At 39.4% G+C, this 18,881-nt stretch overlaps 1 protein-coding gene across 8 annotated transcripts in view; it reads left to right on the top strand.

Moving 5' to 3' along the window:
• Positions 1 to 18,881, top strand: part of FAT3 (FAT atypical cadherin 3) — a 640,498-nt gene that overhangs the window by 507,678 nt on the left and 113,939 nt on the right. For all 8 annotated transcript variants that reach the window (XM_025188675.3, XM_075919378.2, XM_075919376.2 and 5 more), the window contains 3 exons: positions 9,147 to 9,343; positions 10,051 to 10,204; positions 12,598 to 12,831. In XM_025188675.3, the coding sequence (XP_025044460.3) occupies positions 9,147 to 9,343; positions 10,051 to 10,204; positions 12,598 to 12,831 (585 nt within the window). The remainder of the gene's footprint in view (positions 1 to 9,146; positions 9,344 to 10,050; positions 10,205 to 12,597; positions 12,832 to 18,881) is intronic.

Raw genomic sequence — 18,881 nt, 5'->3', positions numbered from 1 at the left:
CCTTACTCCCCTTAGCCCCCAATTTCCCAGTCTGATATTTCATGCTGTGCTGCAATGTAACGAAGTGTATCCCACCATGATTGATGTGTCAGCATGGGAAGGATCAGAACTTAATGCATCAACCAGGGAAAATGAAGAGCAGTTATTCTCAGGAGGAAAACCCTTACACGCTCTTTTTTTAATTAAACCCTTCCCCTTCCAGATAGGAAATTTCATTTAAAAATTCAATTTAAAAAATCACTATCTGTGGAAAAATTGATGTGCACAGTAAATTAGGGAGGGAGGAATGCCTCACTTTTCCCAGTTACCAGAAGCATTGTATCACAAAGCAGGGAGGCTCCTCATTGATGTGCAGTTGCTACATATAGTACGATGTAAACATGGTTATTTCATTAGCAATATTTTTTCCAAGTGTGGTAGCATTGGCTCCCATCATGTTATATTTATTGTCATTCTTTTTTTCCAGAACAGAATTAGATGAATGTATATTTTAGGGTGATGGAAGGAGGTAGAGGAGGAAATAGGTTGTGGTTATTTTCACCATGCCTATATTGTCTGTATTCTCTAGTACATTTTTGGGAGTGAAGTTTTGGTTCTCTCTGTCTCCCATCCTGCCAGAGCTGCTAATATATTGCAATGACCTGATTATTAAGGTGTGTACCACTCTCTGCAATGAATAGAATTCAAACTGCTCAGGGCTTTATCATAGACTCAATCCAACTACCAAGTAATGAGTAAAAATAACAAGTTTTGTTTAGCACAAGTGGCACAAAGTTTGTGTATTCAGAGCTAGAGGATCTGAATTATTTTCCTGCTTTTGCTGTCAAATAAAGAATGGCTGTAGCATGTGATATAACAACAGTTGTGAAATCCCAGTTACCATGGATTTATTTTCACATTTTTTCAAAATACCACAGGTTTCAAATGATTTAATAATTCATTTTGAGTCTTTATTCGGTTGGAAAGTAAATTCATCCATACCTATAAAGGCTAAACTAGTGTATTAATAGAGTATCATATAAAAGTGTATAAAGATAGGACATGCAGGATAGTTTTGTAAATAAGGAACAAAACTGAAAGGCAGGAGTCCTTTTCCTGACTCAGCCACACACTTTCTGTGTGAACTTGGGTAAGGCACTTCAATTCTCTGCTTCATTGTCCCTGGTTTATAAAATTGGAATAATTATGCCAGCCTGCTAGAGGCTTTGTGACATTTATTTAATAATTGTCTTATGAAGCTTTGAGATCCTTACATTGAAAGTGTTATAGAACAGCAAAACAGTGGTGTTCAAATTAGGAGTAATATAGAGCACTGAGGTACTTATTAGCAAGCATTTTTCCCATTTGCATAAATTGTCCTGAAGTCTTAAATCTCCTGTTCTAATGCACAATACAGACACATTATGTATTAATCCACTTTCATTAATTTGACAAAAATATACCATTTTAACAGTGGACTCCTCCTACAAGACTTAAAAGTTTCAAAACTGTCCCTTCATGATTCTCTCAAAATGCTGCTACTGAAAAAACAAGAGGTTTAAAAGGTATATATGATACCATTACAAATGCTAGAACATAATATCAACAAGGCTTTATCTTCATTTTTAAGACATCCTCTTAGATATGGGAAATTGTAGAATGAATCACCCAGAAAAATGTAAATTATATTGGTTAAAAAACAAATATTAAAATACAGTTTGCATTTTCACTAATGAAACATTCAATTAATACTTCAAGTACAAAATGAGTTCAACTAGTGCACTTCATGAGATCAAATTAGCTAAGGGTCTTTTTCAGTGACTGTCTCATCTTGAAGGTATTTTGAGACCCAGAGTATTTTTCTGTAAATACAGTCACGCCTGACCCGTTCACTACACACTTGGAACAATTATGGATCACTGAATTAAAAGGAAAAGAAAGTAAATGACAAGAGTGGCATTTGGTGCACTCCAAATAGCCTTTCATACCTGTCCCCGAGGACATGCAACACACACAGAATGTGTGGGGGGGAAATCACCTTTTAGATGAAGCATAAAATCAAAGCTCCAGCCACTTATGATGACTGAAGATCCTGTAGTACTTTTCCCAGAAATACAGTCATTATTCTCAGTGTTCTGGCCAAATTCTAATATAGATAATAACACCCTCCAGCATACCTCTCCCAGTTCTAGTTTAACATAGACACAGTTCTTCAGTTCAAACCTGTTTTTCAAGCTTGCTGTGTGCTGGTAAATAGCTGCAGTTTTCTAACCCAGAGCCATCTGCATTTCACTGATGGAAGAAGTGATGCCTGTGTGTACATTTGTTGACAGTCCTTGTAATACAGTCTGGGATCCATATCAATGAAAGGCACAGCTGCCTGTTAAATATCAGAAAATTCCTGGCAGTGATAGCTGCCAATGTAAGTGGCACTGCCATTTTTCTTGGGTGAGCAGTTTTGGCCAGTTGCATGCAATAAACAGAACCCTGTATTTACTGTGGGGTAGTGCCCTTATTAGTGCATATATTGCAGGTGCTGTAAAAGTGTTTACGTATCTGAGGGCTCGTCTTCTCAGGGACACTCAGGAAAATTAAGGCAAATCAACTAAAAGGTGTGAAGTCACTTTCAAGGTGGAGGGCAGGGTGGCCTGATACAAGGTGAAGTGGCCTTAACGTAGTATAAATTAAGGCCACTTTACTCCTTAATGAAGGCATCCACACACCACGTGCAATTGACATCACACCTCTGGTTGACTTACTTTAACTTTCCCTTGTGTTCCAATGTAGTCATGGCATAGGATATGGTTTGAGGCTGTTAAGAGCCGGCACAGTACTTAAGTCACTGTTTAACCTTAGGCATCGGAGAGTTCATCTCCACTATGCTGGGGATTAATGCTACAGCCATCAAGCCACCAGCCATCAATGTATTGCATCTGCGTAGATGCAGTAAATCAATTTCCGAGCACTCTCCAATCAAGACTGGTACCCCAGCAGGATGAGACAAGTAGCTGGCAACGATGGGAGAGCAGTCCCCGCTGACTTTACCGCACACAAGATGTTGCTCTAAGTAAATCAACTTCAGCTACACACTGTTTGCATAGCTGAGGTTACATAGATTAGATCAGCAGCAGGGTTTAATATAGACAAGGTCTTAGTTGTCCCACCGACATCAATGGAAGTACTACAGAATTTGCAAATTAACCATGTGTTCAGGTGATTTGCTAGATCAGAGTTATAATCTCTGGCACATTTTCTGGTTGCTTCTGTGGATCTGCCAGCATTAGTCTTATCTGCCATGTGCATCAACCAGTTCATCCTTGGCCAGGGTCAGCGGTCAGGCACTGGTCTAGACAGATCATCTGTCCAAGTAGGTAAGCCACCCTGAGGATGTCAGACCGGTTGTCTGCCTAGAGTATGTGGTAAATCTCTGGCTGCCCATATTGACTAGTGCTCACAAGACTTGGGCTGCCTGGGTATAAAAGTGTAATGTAGATCAGTGGTTCTCAACCAGGGATACACATACTTCTGGGGATACACAGAGGTCTTCCAGGAGCTATTCAACAAGTCTAGATAAGTATTTCTCAAGGTGGAGGTTGTGATCCTCAGGGGGGTCGCAGGATAGATTTAGGGTGTTACAAGTGCAAGACTGGCACTAGGGTTAGCAAGCAGAAGAATTACCTGAAGTCCCACGTCATAGGGGACCCTGGTAAGCTAAGCTACATGCTCCCGCTGCAAGTAGTGGGGCTGAGGCTTCAGACAAGACTCACAAATGGAAAATCAGGCTCAAGTATCACACTGAAATGTAAGTACAGTATTCATGTTCCAATAGGCTTATTTTATAATTATACAGCAAAAATGAGAACATGTGCAGTTTTTCACTACTAGTATGCTGAGACACTTTTGTATATTTATATCTGATTTTGTAAGCAAGTAGTTTTTAAGTGAGGCGAAACTGGGATGTGTAAGACAAATCATACTCCTGACAAAAAAGGTACTGGAGTCTAGAAAGGTTGAGATCCACTGCAGCTCTGACTCTGGGACCCTCTCCCCCTTGCAGAGTCTCAGAGCCGGGATTCAAACTGAAGCCTCAGCATCTTACTGCAATTCTGTAGCCTGGGGTGGGCAGTAAAACGGTGGCTGTTCACAAGGGTTAGCCCCTGGTGGGTCACTGCTGCTATATTTACCTGCACCTCTGCAGGTACGAAGCTCTCATTGGGCAGGAACAGCAGTCCATAGCCAATGGGAGCTGTAATCCCTCTGTACCTGCAGAAGTGCAGGTAAATACAGCAGTGTGGGGGCCCTCCACGGGCTAGTGCTGCTGGACTGGATCCAACTTGCAGGCCTGTATTTGTCCACCTCAGCTGTAGCCCCACAGCCAATGCCAGCTAATGTGGGCCAGTGGCAGGTGTTTTCTTGAAGAGTAGACATGCCCTTAGGGCTTGTCTCTACTACCAGGGCAGACCAAAGTTATGCTACTCCTGCTATGTGAATAATATAGCTGGCATCAGCATAGCTTAGGTTGACTTACCCCGGTGTCATCACTGCATTGGAGAAATTCTTCCATTGACTTACCTTAATCTTCTTGGAGAGCTGGAGTTCCGGGATCAACCAGAGAGTCCTCTGCAGTTGATTCAGTGGGTCTTCACTAGACCCACTACTAAATTGATCCCTGCTGCACTGATTGCAATGGCATCAATTTCCCTCTAATGAAGACCAGCCATTAGAGTCATTCAGGTAGAACTTCTAGGAGCCCTGGGAGCTCAGGTATTTGGGGAAGGAGTTATATTGGCAGGTTTAAGAATATTGTCCTAAAAAGCTAAGGTCATAGAGAATTTGGTGGGTTGTCTTTATTATTTGGGCTGCTCAATAAGTATGTGTACTGTCTTTAATTTTGTATAAACACTATTTGTTTTAATATGCATAAAGCACCTACAGTTCCAAATAGATACTGGAAATTTTGAAATAAATGAATATGAAATGCGAAGAAAAAAAATAAATAAAAAACACTCTGTTTACACTAGGGATGGGGAAGACACTGTGAAAACTCATACGGGCAACATCTAGTTTTTAGCTAGCCTTTTAGCTATAACTTATGTAGATACGATTTAGTAATGATGTGTATCAATGTTTGTTTATTTTGCATCAAAATGTCTGTGAATTTAATTGTGTCTAGCTGTTTTTTCTTTCATTAAACTTGAATCCAAGTTAGTTTTGTACCATTTGCTGGCTAGAGGATGAGGGAACCGGGCATTAGTCAAACTTCAAATAACAAAAGATGAAAGATAATGCAGATCCTTTTAGCCTCAGTCATTCTAAAAATTTGCTTTTATTTGTAGCAAACACTTCAATGTTGTGACATTCAAAGCAGAACATAAGAAAACTGCCAACAGATTTTAAAGAATACATTAATACTTGTAGTCAGGAGGTTTCCATTTAAAAATTCTATATTATTCATAGTGAAAAACTAATTAATTAGAACGCCCTTAGGACAGAGAACCTGCTTAAATATGTTAGTGAAAAAATTAATTAATCATTGCAGAATGAGATCTGCAGCAGGGCATACATATCAGTGCTAGAAAATGGTTCCCTGATCCACAGCTTTTTTTTCCCTTTCCTTTTGAGAATATTTCCCTGACAGTATTTTACTGTTTACATCTCATTATTTCTGTAACACTTTATCATATGCCTTCAGTCTTTCATCAGCAAAATGTAGTGCCAGTGCTGAGCCATGGAGAAAGGAAGGATAATGATAACAAAAAAGGAAGAGATGTATGAATCAACTCTTTGATTCACATGTTTTTTGTTTATCACTAAGGTTTCTTGGTCATTCAGATGAATCTTCTAACAGCATTAGGGAAAAATGTGGGCTCTTAAAGACCCAAAAATGTTATACATGCTCCCATAATTCTCAGGGCATGATATAAAAGCTATTTCATGAACAACACAGTGGTAATGACTATAGTAGTACCAGCCACCCAACCGATTAAAGATTTTATCTCTCCTCTTCACTTAGTAATTGGACATACATGAATTGGGGATACAGCTTCCTATTAACTGAAGCTTGTTAATCATTTTCTTTAACCAAAGTACATGTATAGTGCAGAAAAGCATTGGATGCCACCATGAAGTTAAACACATATACTTAAGGCTGTTTTGTTATATTAAACAGAACTCTTGCTCTGGCTGGTTCACAACTAGCTGTGGAGAAAAAATATGCTTCTTTATCTGGATGCGGTACTTAAATGGGGCTATTTTAACGTTAATCTGCATGTGCCTGCCTTTCTTGGCAGCCCGATTAGGATGTTCTTCATAGTTCAGTAAAATGAGTGGACAGACTTTCAGTGACTTGCCTAGACTTTGGATGCATGCAGCCCATGTCGCATAATGAAATACAATGGACTCTCTTTTGGGGAACTCCATTACTGTATTTGTCACAACACTTCTTCAATAAAGGCCTGATTCAGCATGGGAGATCTGTGAGAGACCTGTACTTTCACAGAAGTCACTGGAAGTTGAAGGTCTTGCAGGATTAGAGCCTGTCACCAATGGTTCACTATCAACAGAAAATGGCTCAAGGTTTGATATGCTGATTTTATATTTTAATATGAATGCACACATTCTAATGGTTTTAAAGATATGTAATTGATCAATAAGCTGAGCCACAAAGTTATTTCTCTAATCAAATAATACAAATAGAGTTGTATAACTAATAAAGACTGAGGGCCAGATGTCACTCCATTAATTGTAATGGAAATAGGACAATTTACAAAAGTTTGAGTATCTAAGTCATTAATATTTAAAGCATAAAGGCAGTGGGGACTGAGTGTGTGCCCTCATAGTCTGATGATTGATATACACACATGAGGGCTCATCTAGACTATGCTGAAGATTCGAAACAGGAATTCCTACGGAATTTGCATATCTTCTTCCGATCTCACTTTCAAAAGCAATCAAGACGTGGGTTTTTTTGGCAATCCCCCCCTTTTCGAAAAGCCGTGTAAACCTAATTTTTTGAGGAAAAGCGGCTTTTCAAAAAAGGGGGTTGCAGAAAAAAAAAGTGTCTTGATTACTTTCACTTTAGAAGCTCCACTTTCGAAAGTGAGATCAGAAGAAGATATGCAAATTCCCGTGGAATTTGGATATCCTCTTTCGAATCTTCCATATAGTCTAGATGAGCCCACAAAGCTGAACATATGTATTGAGCATTTCTGTTTGGTTTTATGTTCAGAAATGTGTCTCATCTGCCCTCTTTTCCCTGGGGCCTATCTACACTTATAATGCTGTGCTGCTGTAGTACTTCAGTGAAGATGCCGCCTGCGCAGACAGGAAAACTTGTCAGCGTAGGTATATCTCCTCCCCAAGAGATAATAGCTAGGGCAGCAAGAGAATTCTGCTGTCGACCTACCACTCTCTATTCTGGGGTTTAGGTCAGATTAAGTGTGTCACTCAGAGCATCCCTGAGTGATGTAGTTATACCAACCTAATTTCCTAGTGTAGACCAGGCCCCTGAAAGACTTCATGGGGAACTGGCATGAGCACGGGGGAGATTTTTTAAATTTCATAACTTTTATAACTTGCTCTTTGTTTTTGTTAATACCCATTTACTCAAATACTAAACATAAATAGTTGGAAAAAAAGATTAAAAATTTATCTTTTCCATTCGGGACCAAGAGATCTCACAGCACACATCTAAAATACTGAGTGAGCCCTCCAGCAAAGCCAAGGAATATCAGACTTTATATTCTTGATATTTCTAAGGAGAAAAAAAAATCATGAAAATCACCATTTGGCTGCTTTTGTACATCACAAAGAAGTAAGGCCTATCTCATCGGACCCTACTCCTCTCCCACTTATGGTTTTTTGTTGTTGTTGGGTTTTTCTTCTTCTTCTTCTCTTAAAGGGGAGATTGCAAAGGTTTAAAACAAGAAGAAGAATAGTATCAAACTTAGCTTAGTGGAAAAAGCTTAAATAGCAGTATAGCCTGAGTTATAACTTATTCATTGAAACAATGTGGGGCTTTTCCATCTCCTCATTGAATTCATGCAGTGTCTGAGTTCATTATAAACAGATGCCATTCTGCCTGAATGTGGTAAATACATACATCTAGTTTTACAGACCAGACATGTTTTAGGAGCTGTATGCACAAATAGGAGGTCACAATAACCTGACCTGAAAAAATTTCCAATTTAATGTGACAACATAAAGGCAAAAATTGGAGAACAGGCTATAAGAAAGGAAGATAATTTGACAGTGATTGTCTTATAGAAGAGTTGGGGGAGTATACTTTTTCAAATTCAGGTGTGAGTAACCATTAGAAATGTTATTGACAAAGAACTGTGCCCCTTTTCACATCACTTTTAATTCCTTGTATCCTCAGTGTGTGAAATGACATTATTCTCCTCTCTGAGGATCATGGGGGCAAGTCGTTCTTTCTACAAGCTGCTTTTGTCTCCATGCAATTTAATGATGTGGAAAAGTAATATTGCCAGGTTTGGTGTCAGTATTTCAGCATAATAAAAATCTGTTCTGCTTCATCTCCTGCACTCCTAGCTGGCTTTCACTCCCTGATAAATTTGATCTAATTGCAATGCTTATCTTTGAACTACTCCTTAAATGACCCCTTGTTAGGGCTATTTAATACTAATGTGTCTTCCTGTGTCATGTAAACTTTTTTTAAACTAGAATCCTAATGAGTATAAGCTCAGCACAGCTGTATGATAAAGCGTTCATTACAGGATTCCTTAATAGAACCTACTGCCATTCCTTGATTGCATAATCAACAGCTAATGAAATTGTCTTGGTAACAAGAGCAAACGTGTATTACATCCTCTCTTGAGACTAAGTAGAAAGACAATTGTACCATCCTGAGAAGACTATTGATTGTTCACAGTTTGAATTTGATTGTTCTTAAAGAGCATTAAAGAAGATTTTGTTCTCGTTTAATATTATGGTTGTACTTTCATACAAGGGACCACAAATGCCTGGGAGCATAATCTTATTACAGATTTCCAAGTTTGCTGGTTTGAAAGCAGTTATCATTGTATGAGGAAAAAATGATAGTTGCTTACTTGTGGCACCTTTAATCTGCATCTATATTTATGTTCGAATGAGTGCAAAGCTCTGAAAAGCCTCCATAAACCATTGTTTTGTTGCTTGCTTCTTTGTAGGAGGGAATCCCAAAGGGAAATTTGCCTTGGGATTGGTTCAGAATGAATGGAAGGTTTATGTGAAGAGACCACTAGATCGGGAAGAACAAGACTTTTATTTTCTGAACATCACAGCTACTGATGGTCTCTTTGTAACTCAAGCTGCTGTGGAAGTGATAGTCACTGATGTTAATGATAATAGTCCTGTCTGTGATCAGGTTAGTCAGCAAATGTTATTTTATTGAACATACAGTATTCCTATAGAGTTCACTATTATTGCCATTGATTTCCAGTTTCATATCTCTTAATTTCTTAGCTTCATTCATGGTAAGCTCTTAGTTCAGTGGCTTCGAGTGGTTTGGGAGATGATGGTGGGAGTAGATAGCTCCTCTAAAGCAGGCGAAAGGATAGTATTTTAGAGAACACAGCTGTGGAGGAAGTGAAGCTAATCCTTCACCACTTTGGTAGTTTTCTTATAGTGCAGTGAGCTTAGCCACCAGAATTTTAACTACCATGATGTCTAAACCTACTCTGAGCATAGACGATACTGTGGTAAAATACCAGTGTCTTGTTCTTGTGCTCCCACATTCAAGGATGATGTTGTGCTGCGATAGTAGTGAAATGAGGGGAGAGTTTAAGAAAAAGTCAGGGAAACAGCGTATAAGGTGTGTCTGCCATTTTATTCCTACCACCTTTGCAGTCCTATTCATGTTTTTAATTTTTGTTGTTGTTTTGATACTTAAAAGCTTAAGATGTTATACAACTGCGTTAAAGTTCCTTAAGAAAAGTTTTATTTTATATAAAAATGTTGAAGGTACTTGTAAGTGCATGCACCATAGACAGTAACCTGGTAAAATAATGTTTGCGCAAGGATAACATAAACTGCTGCTATTGCATGCTCTATGTTTTCTGCTTTTGTCCCTAGTTTGCATACACAGCATTATTTCCTGAGGACATTCCATCAAACAAAGTCATCCTCAAGATCAGCGCCAAGGATGCAGACATCGGGTCCAGTGGTGAAATTCGGTATTCGCTGTTTGGGCCTGGGAACAATAAATTTTTTTTAGATCCAGAAAGCGGTAAGGTGACAAATCTTTTGTCTTCGCATGACATTGCTAACCCTGGCCACCAGTTGGGGCCAAAGTTCTCGACAATTACTGCTAATGCATTTGCCATTAAAGTGTCACATATGGACATCTGAACTTCTGTTGTCAGTTTATATTATTGCAGGCATTTATTGAAGGTGACAGTTATAAGACGGTAAAGGGGAGGGAACCCGTGGGATGCATGGGAGGGGTGGGGCCAGAATTTAATCCTCCCATTTCCCAGCAAGACTTTCAAACCAGTTGTGGCCATCAGTGCTTTGAATTGCAGCCCACTTGGCACAAAAGCATAAACATATTGATCTTCAGGACATGAGGCAATGACTATATTTACATCCAGGCTTCTGTGGAGGAAGGGCCATGGATATGGTATTTGTTAGAACGTTGAAGTAATGTGTGTGGGTTGAGGGAATATTGCTAATTTGATATGTGGTTTGTGGGAACATATTAATCTTTTTTATTTGATTTTTTTAAACCTCCAGGGCTGTGTCTACATTGGCATCCCTTTCCGGAAAAGGGATGCTAATGAGACACTTCGAAATTGCAAATCCACAGGGAATATTTAAATCCCCCGTGGATTTGCAATTCCGAAGTGTCTCATTAGCATCCCTTTTCCGGAAAGGGATGCCAATGTAGACACAGCCCAGGATTATTTCTTTCAGTTATAAGGTAAATACAATTAATTACAAATACTGGTTCCCAGCTCATTTTTATTATTAGGCTCCTGGCTTGTACCACATTAAGTGTATGTCTACACTGCCAGGTTTTGTCAACAAAACTGATGTCGACACCCAAAAGTCGACAAAAGTAAAATCACCAGAGTGTGTTGACACTTGCTCCCCCTGTCGACATATCGTGTCCATACCAGGGGTACCATCATCGACAATATAACCATGAACTGTGGGTATGTAGCCCACCGTGCCGTGTTGTGGGAAGGCAGAGCTGATCCCTGTGTATCTTGGGATTCCTTCTAAGTTCTCCCCTAACCTCTTCAGCTGCCGGGAGCAGCATCATGAGTAGCTCTGTGAGCTCTCCCTGCTGAGGAATGCCAAAACAGCACAACAATCTGTCCTCTTCCTATAACAGCAGTCTTACTGCTACTGTGTTCCCAATGCAGGGCAGAACAGGAGCAGTCCAATGATTTGCTCTTAGATTGTTCCCCAAACAGAGCACCTAACTCAGCTGTCAGACACTTCTTGGAGTTAAGGGGCACATGGTTGCAGGGCAGCTAAATCAAAGCTGAGCAGAGTAATCAGGTCAGACACTATGGGATACTGACACAAGCCAGTTCTGTCAACAAAGCAAACATGGGTTCTTTGTCAACAATAAAGGGAGAAGAAAAGAAACAATGTCTCTTGTAGGAACGGAAGTGTTTTGTCACCAAGACTGGGGCAGTTTTCCCAACAAAAGTCCTATTGCTGTGTGTATGCTCTCACTATTTTGTCACCAAAAGGCACGTTTTTGACAACAAATCTTTGTAGTGTAAACAAAGCCTGTATCAAGTCCTTCCTTAAACAGTGCTTCTGCCTTACTAATAGGAGGCACTGCATTGGTCATACTGTTTTGGTACTATAAAGGAAGAGGTTGAAACAGTGAGAGGTGTTATTAATATGTTAAATGTGGGCAGTTGTCCCCTATCAGAATAAAGTGTAATGCATTTAAACATGGGATCTGGCATATAAAAGGCCGAATCAGTCCTGCTAACTAGTACCAGATGCTTTACTGATATATTAATGGTTGAAGACTATTTATCTGTTTTATAAGAAGTAAATAATATTTAAAACTTGAGTATGAACAAACTACCCTGGGGTTGCTCTTAGTGCCTATGATCTGTACCCATTCTTTGGCCTGTAAGGTGCATGTGTTTGTGTGCCTGAGAACGAGATGTCTGATCTAATCTGGAAGGCAGAGGCACCTACTGAGAATCTGAGCTGTTTGTTGGCAAAGTTCAGAATTACGGACCTTTACATTTGATTATCTCTGCTGTCATCAGTAGATTTACAGTGCATTTATGTGTTTGGAAATCTGGAGAGCCAGGGAGATTCAAAGTAACCAGAAGGCAGACATGAAAAATACTGTTTATTATACTCTCAGCCAAGGGTGAAATTGTAGGGCTTTGAAGGTCATCCAGAATGGTTTACCCAACTGCATTTGAACTGGCAGTTAACTATGGTGGATAAATAGAAATAAAAATGAAACTTTCAGGATTTTGTATTCCACTCAATGCTGGATACTATTATTTGCTTCTTTTCCCCTTCTTTTTTTCTTTTAATTCCTGAAAAATATGTGATCTTTCTGGTACTATAGTATCTGGAAATGGATGTTCTGTTATATTAATAATGATGATTGCTACTTTTACCCAATTTTAGGTGAGTTGAAAACCTTGGCTCTTTTAGACAGAGAGAAAATCCCTGTGTACAACTTGATTGCCAGGGCAACGGATGGAGGGGGAAGGTTCTGCCAGTCAGAAATCCACCTTGTTCTACAAGATGTTAATGATAATCCACCAATGTTTTCTACTGATCACTACACCGCATGTGTTTATGAGAATACAGCCACTAAAGCTTTGTTAACAAGAGTCCAGGCCACAGATCCTGATGTAGGTAAGTAAGTAATGTTACTGAGAATAACTAGCACCCAGGAAAAATGCACAGTGGAATTGTGATAGAGATGACACCTTCTTCGTCTCCTCTTTTTCTCTTTATTCACCACTTCTGCTTTTTTTCCCCCCTCTCCCTTTTGTTAGCCCCTTTGCTGCTGCACATTGTTGAGTGCGGCATGGGCATATAAGTTTTGCAATGGACAGAGAGAACTAGTCACTATTGTCTTACTGTAGTGATTGCTGTTAGCTGTTATGATGAATTTCCAGTGAAGTTTAAACTTTTGTGCTACAATGGCCTTGAGTTCTTTTAGAGCTGAAGTTCCCATGCCTGCTTTGGTATTATGAAAGCAATGTGGCTATATGCCAGTAGAAATCTATACCTGGGTAGAGAAATTATAACAACTTGGTTATAATTTTACTTGGCTGTTATACAATGGTTTTATGTTGGAAAAAATGAGTATTTTACATACACTGGAGATATTCTGGTTATTTTCTTGCTGATTTTTTTATTTGCAGTCTTTTGATATTCAAGTGACTTAATCATGAAATCTGAGCACAATTTTTTTTCTTGTAACACAAGTGTTACATTGGAAAAGTCTTTGCTATTTTTCATCTAAATTTGTTTCATGTAGATAAATATAGAGTCTGACAGTTTTTTTCTGTTCTCTGCTTTATTTTTGGGAGATGTTTTATGAAACCATCTCATGAGTGATGTTACCTATAAACCAGGTTCTTCCACTGAATGGAAAATGCTTTTTGGTCATATTTTTCTGGATTATAATAGGTGCAGATGAGGTCTTCTGTTAAGATCTCTGCTACATTCAGTAAAGTTAAAAGAATGAGCTGCAGACATTCATTACTATATCTATAAAGAACATATTATGCTCCTGGGTTAAAAAAAAATCAGTTATAGTTCATTGTATGATCATGTAGTAAAAAAGCCAATTACTGTTAGTAAGCCACTACATGTGTTGCAAACCCAGTGTTTTTATTTTCCACTGCTCTTTTAATTAGCCTTTTTTCTCATGTATGAAGCGACATTTAAAAAAAAAACCCGCAATGAATTAAGAAAAAAAGTTGTCAGTGAAAGTTTGTGCTAAAATGAACTTTACATAAGGAGATGGTGAACTATGAAAAAAATGGAGGTAATTGCTACATTCTCTTTCTGAGACTGCACATTTTTAGAGGTAGTTGTGTGATGACAAATAGGAATGGGTATATAGACTTCCTTTTAATGATTAGAGCTATAAATCGCAGAGGGCTGTGTAAGATGTGAGGGTTACTCTGGTTTATAAAACTGATTTTAATACAATTCAGAGTTTTATTAGTCATCACTAAAAAACATATTTCCACTGCTGTAGAAAAGAATGAATTAAGATATGATGAGTTTTTTTCATAACATAAGCAGTTAAATCTCTGGAGAGATTTGAAGGTTCCACTCACTTTGAAAATATCTTTGTTGCTTATAATGAGCCCAGGAACATATTTTCCATGGAGCATTTTACAATCAGTCTATAGCTACATTGACAGTTTTTTTCCCGGCAGAAGATATGAAAATAGCACTCTCATTTGCATATCTTTTGCCATTCATTTCTGTGGAAGAGATTTTGCCGCTAAAAAGCCCAGTGTAGACGGGGCCATTTGTCAGAAAAAAAACCTTTTTTGCAAGATCCCTTATTCCTGAAAAAATGAGGATCTTGCAAAAAAGGAGTTTTTTCCGACAAATGGCCCTGTCTACACTGGGCTTTTTAGCAGCAAAATCTCTTCTGCAGAAACGATCAGCAGAAGATATGCAAATGAGTATGATTTGCATATCTTCTGCCGAAATAGAACAGCAGTGTAGACATAGCCTCAGTGTTAGCATCTGCCAATTCCTATCCTACTTCAGTCCTTGCTGAACCATGGACCCAGCCTATGTGGAGGCAGAATTGTGATTTGGAAAACTTGCATCCTGTGGACTTTTCAGAAGAATGAAGAAAGGAATGCCAGCATGGAAAACATAGAGAATTCGAAAGACAAGACAAGTTGTGGGCTACAGGAACTCTTCCCATGAAATATAATAAAGCATAGGGGGAAACTGGCATAACCTTGAATGAAGATTGGTCAGATAATTTTGGGATATTGAGAGCAATTTCCAGACAGTAGAAAGATTCAGGGCCATGACTCAAGTTATTGAAGGCTTTTGTTGTACAGAACCTGCTGCTCAATATATTATTTAAAACAGAGATATGCCTTTTGTTGTTTGTTAAGGACCTGGTCGTGAAATGTGCTAAGCATTTCCTAAGAAGCCTTTTGAAGTATATGGAAGTTGAGGTTGTCATGTTGTCTGTAGTACCTCATAACTGGTCAGAAAACAGGGCATATGCTCCGAAGTGGTGGTATATTCTATAATTAGATTTCACCAAGCCAGTACCAACTGACCACTGCTGGATTACTATATTAATCTTACCACCGAGGCCAAGAGAGTTCTGTTAGGCTCCTAGTGCATCTTGCCACCCAGACAAACGAGGGATGTAAGCGACTAGTCAACAAGCATAAGCTTATTGGATAGTTGAGTAGTGACTCGACTAGTTACTTCCCCACCCGTGCTCCCTTTTTCAGAGGCAGCAAGTGGGGGAGCAGGAGCCAGTGTTGGGGGAGCCAGCTTAAAAGCCAGTTCCCCCCAGCACATTCTCCGTGGGGAGCAAGGGAGGCAGAGGCGGAGCTGATTACTGGCTCGCACCCAGTCCCAGATTCCATGCCTCTGCTTGTTAAATGTATTAAGAGCCAGCTTTTACAGTGCTACAGTGGGGTTAGCTCCTAGGGCTGGGAGCTAACCCTGCTGCAGCTCTGCAGTTTCCCCCACTTATCGACTAATTGACTAATCAACTAATTCCATTGATTAGTTGATTAAATGCAATTTAACATCCCTAAGACAAACTAGACAAACTGATTAACGATTATTAAAACCAAAAATCACTTCATACTAGGTCACTCCTGATCTCGAAGGGTCAATCACTTACCCCAGGTCAAAGGACAATCTTATCTCACATCAAAGACAATGCTGTAACCAGTTTTGGTCTGTAATACACTATCTAGAGCTTTATTAGCCAAGAATTAAAAAATGAGAGTTATTGAGAAGTTAATGTAGGTAAAATACATTACAAGTGAGTCAAGAGTTTGTAAGTGCAAATGATCAACAGAGGTGAAGTAATCTTCTCTTTTTTTCTTAAGTCTCTCAGGATTACTCAGAACCACTTTGGGAATCTCTATCTTGTATCTGGAATGCTTCCTGAAAGTGTGCAAACAGATGAGAGATATAGCATTGCACCCAAGGCAGATTTTTATAGCTGCTTTCCCGAGAAAGCATTCTGGCACGTGTTCCCATCACAGAACGGGTCTGTAGATTTCCCTTTGTTGGATGCCAGGAACCCAGACTTTGAAGTTAGCAGACTTTTCATTTATAGTTCTAAGGCTTCAGTCCTGGTAAATAGGCAGTTCAGTTACAGAGACATGCCTAATACATTTAGTTAAAGCCATCCGCCAATCTTGAATTGGTTTTCGTGAACAATGTCATAGCCAGAAACAATCCTCCTTTCGTTTTCATGCAGTTTTACACATTTAGTAAATTCTCATCTGAATGCTAGTATGTGCTTTGATCTAGGGTTAATTAAAAACAGTGATATATATTGTAAAATAGCGCTCAACAGATAAATGAATATAATACCATCACATTTCCTTGTTAATCATGCCAGCATACAAGTGAATTGGCCTGATCACATTACAGTGCCTTTTGACACTCCTTTGATTTCTATTAGCATGTGAGTGAATTAACCTGTTGCCTTGGTTGGAACTGGCAACCTGCTTGACAGCATCACAGATGGTATTCAGCACTATGCAGGATTTGAACCTAAATTGACTAATTTATGTTTAACACATTCACTGATTTTTGTTCACTTGGCTGGTTCTGGAAGCGTAAGAATGAACTAATCAAACCTCTGTTGTTCTACTGAACTCTTGGATACACAGTTGCTAGCTCCCAACAGTACTAGACAGACACACATGCTGGAGGGAGACAAGAAGAGGAGGGCTGTGCTTTCCAATTTTACAACTTTTGGTCAGAGAGAATTGCTTTTGATAACAAGGAGCATATTCAAAAACAGGGAAGGTTCCATTTTTATATTATTCCTCTGCAAATATGGATGGTCCAAACTGTGAATTACCTGGGCATTCCAAAGAAAGGACATGAGCTACACAACTCCTTTTGTTACACTAAAATTATAGCACGGCAATCCTCCCTACTTATACCGGAAATTCATGCGTTTTCACAGAGCTGCCTGTATCCTACACGCTAGTGAAATGATCCTTCATCCCATGGGTTAGATACAATAAATACCATGTAATGGCTTTGGGATCTAGTTGTACAGTGTAGTGCAAAAACTCCCAGGTTTGCAGACTACAATAGCAATATGATACATGGAATCTCTTGTACAACACCTACCCTATGAGAAAACTTGTTAGAGAAATCCAATGGGAGTTATGTGCCTGGACACTTTAAAAAAATCTACTACTTCCAATTAGGCAGGTACCCATCCTCATCTTCAGGTGCCTACATCTTCTAGAATTCTGGCCCCTACAGCTTTAATATTTTTGGTGGCTAATCCAACTTTCATTTCCTTTATCCAGTATTAGTGGTTTTGGCAATTTATAGAAGACTAACAAGCTCCGTCAGTTTACCATTTTATTTGTTTAGTTAGTTGATCAAGGGAGATATGATATACTAGAGGTACCATTCAGCCATCACCATCATTACAATTTCTAGAAATTGTACATGATAATTTTCTAAGTCAAAAGCTATTGTACCCAACACAAGGGTAACTCCATATCTTACTATATATTTTAGAAACTGTGTGTGTCTGTCCATGAGTCCATGTGTTCCGGAATTCGTCCTAAGCAGTAAGAGCTCAGACCACCAAATTTGACTTTATTAGTGACAGGCAAAATAATGGAAAAGATATGTGATTTAATTAAGTACTAAAAGAATATAATTACTGACAATCAACAAGGTTTTATGAAAAAGAGTTAATTGTGATTAACAAATAATCACAATTAATTGAAGTTGTAAGTCACTGTTAAATAATAGAATACCAATTGAAATTTATTAAATATTTTGAATGAGTTTTTCTTTATTTTCAAATATATTTGCTTTCAGTTACAACACAGAATAATACTTACCTACATTTCCTCTAAGCTGTGTGGATGCACAGCAACTGTTAAGCACTGCACAGGCATTTAGGGCTGCAACAGGGAGAGGTGCCTCTTCCTGCCGGTCCCACGATGGGGAGGTCCCTCTTCCAGCCTGCCATGATGGGAAGACAAGCCTTTCTCTGCCAGTCCCAGCATGGACCTGCCCCAGATTTGCCACTGCCAAGAGGTAGGAGCCCCTCCCCTGGCCCCAGCATGGACCTGCCACAGCTGTAGAGAGGTTCACCTCTACAGGCCTCAACCCAGCTCCAGCAGGGACCTGCCTTGGCTGACAGGAGAGGTGCTTCTCCTCCCTATCCCCCACCCCTGCTGCTGTTGCTGCTGCTCTGGAGAGAGAGAGAGAGAGAACTGGGTAAGTCCTCTCTCCCCATCATAGCCCCTGGGCAGCTTGCATCCCAAACCCCTCATCCACGGCCCCAGCCAGAGCCTTCACCCTCCACACACCCTAACCTTCTGTCCCAACACTGAGGCCCTCATCCCGTCCTCACACTCCAATCCTCTGCCCCAGCCCTGACCCCCCTCCCACACTCTGAACTCCTCAGCCCGACCCCTGCCACATGCATTTTGTTATGTGCACCAATATGAAGGTGATGAAACACATCACCTTCATATTGGTGCAGACATAATAGAATTCCTTCCATGCATGCATGGGAAAAATTAAAGGGAACACTGGTGTTCACTTCATATTACTTTTTTATTGAAAATATTTGCACTGTAAAAATGATTTAAAATAGCATTTTCAATTCAGCTCATGTGTACAGTAGTACAGCCTCTTTTATTGTTAAAGTCCAATTCACAGCTACAGGT

Source organism: Pelodiscus sinensis, chromosome 1 (assembly GCF_052426305.1).
Source record: "Pelodiscus sinensis isolate ZL-2025 chromosome 1, ASM5242630v1, whole genome shotgun sequence".
Taxonomy (NCBI): Eukaryota; Metazoa; Chordata; order Testudines; family Trionychidae; genus Pelodiscus; species Pelodiscus sinensis.
Note: the sequence above shows the minus strand (reverse complement) of the source record. Positions and strands in the feature narration are given on the sequence as shown.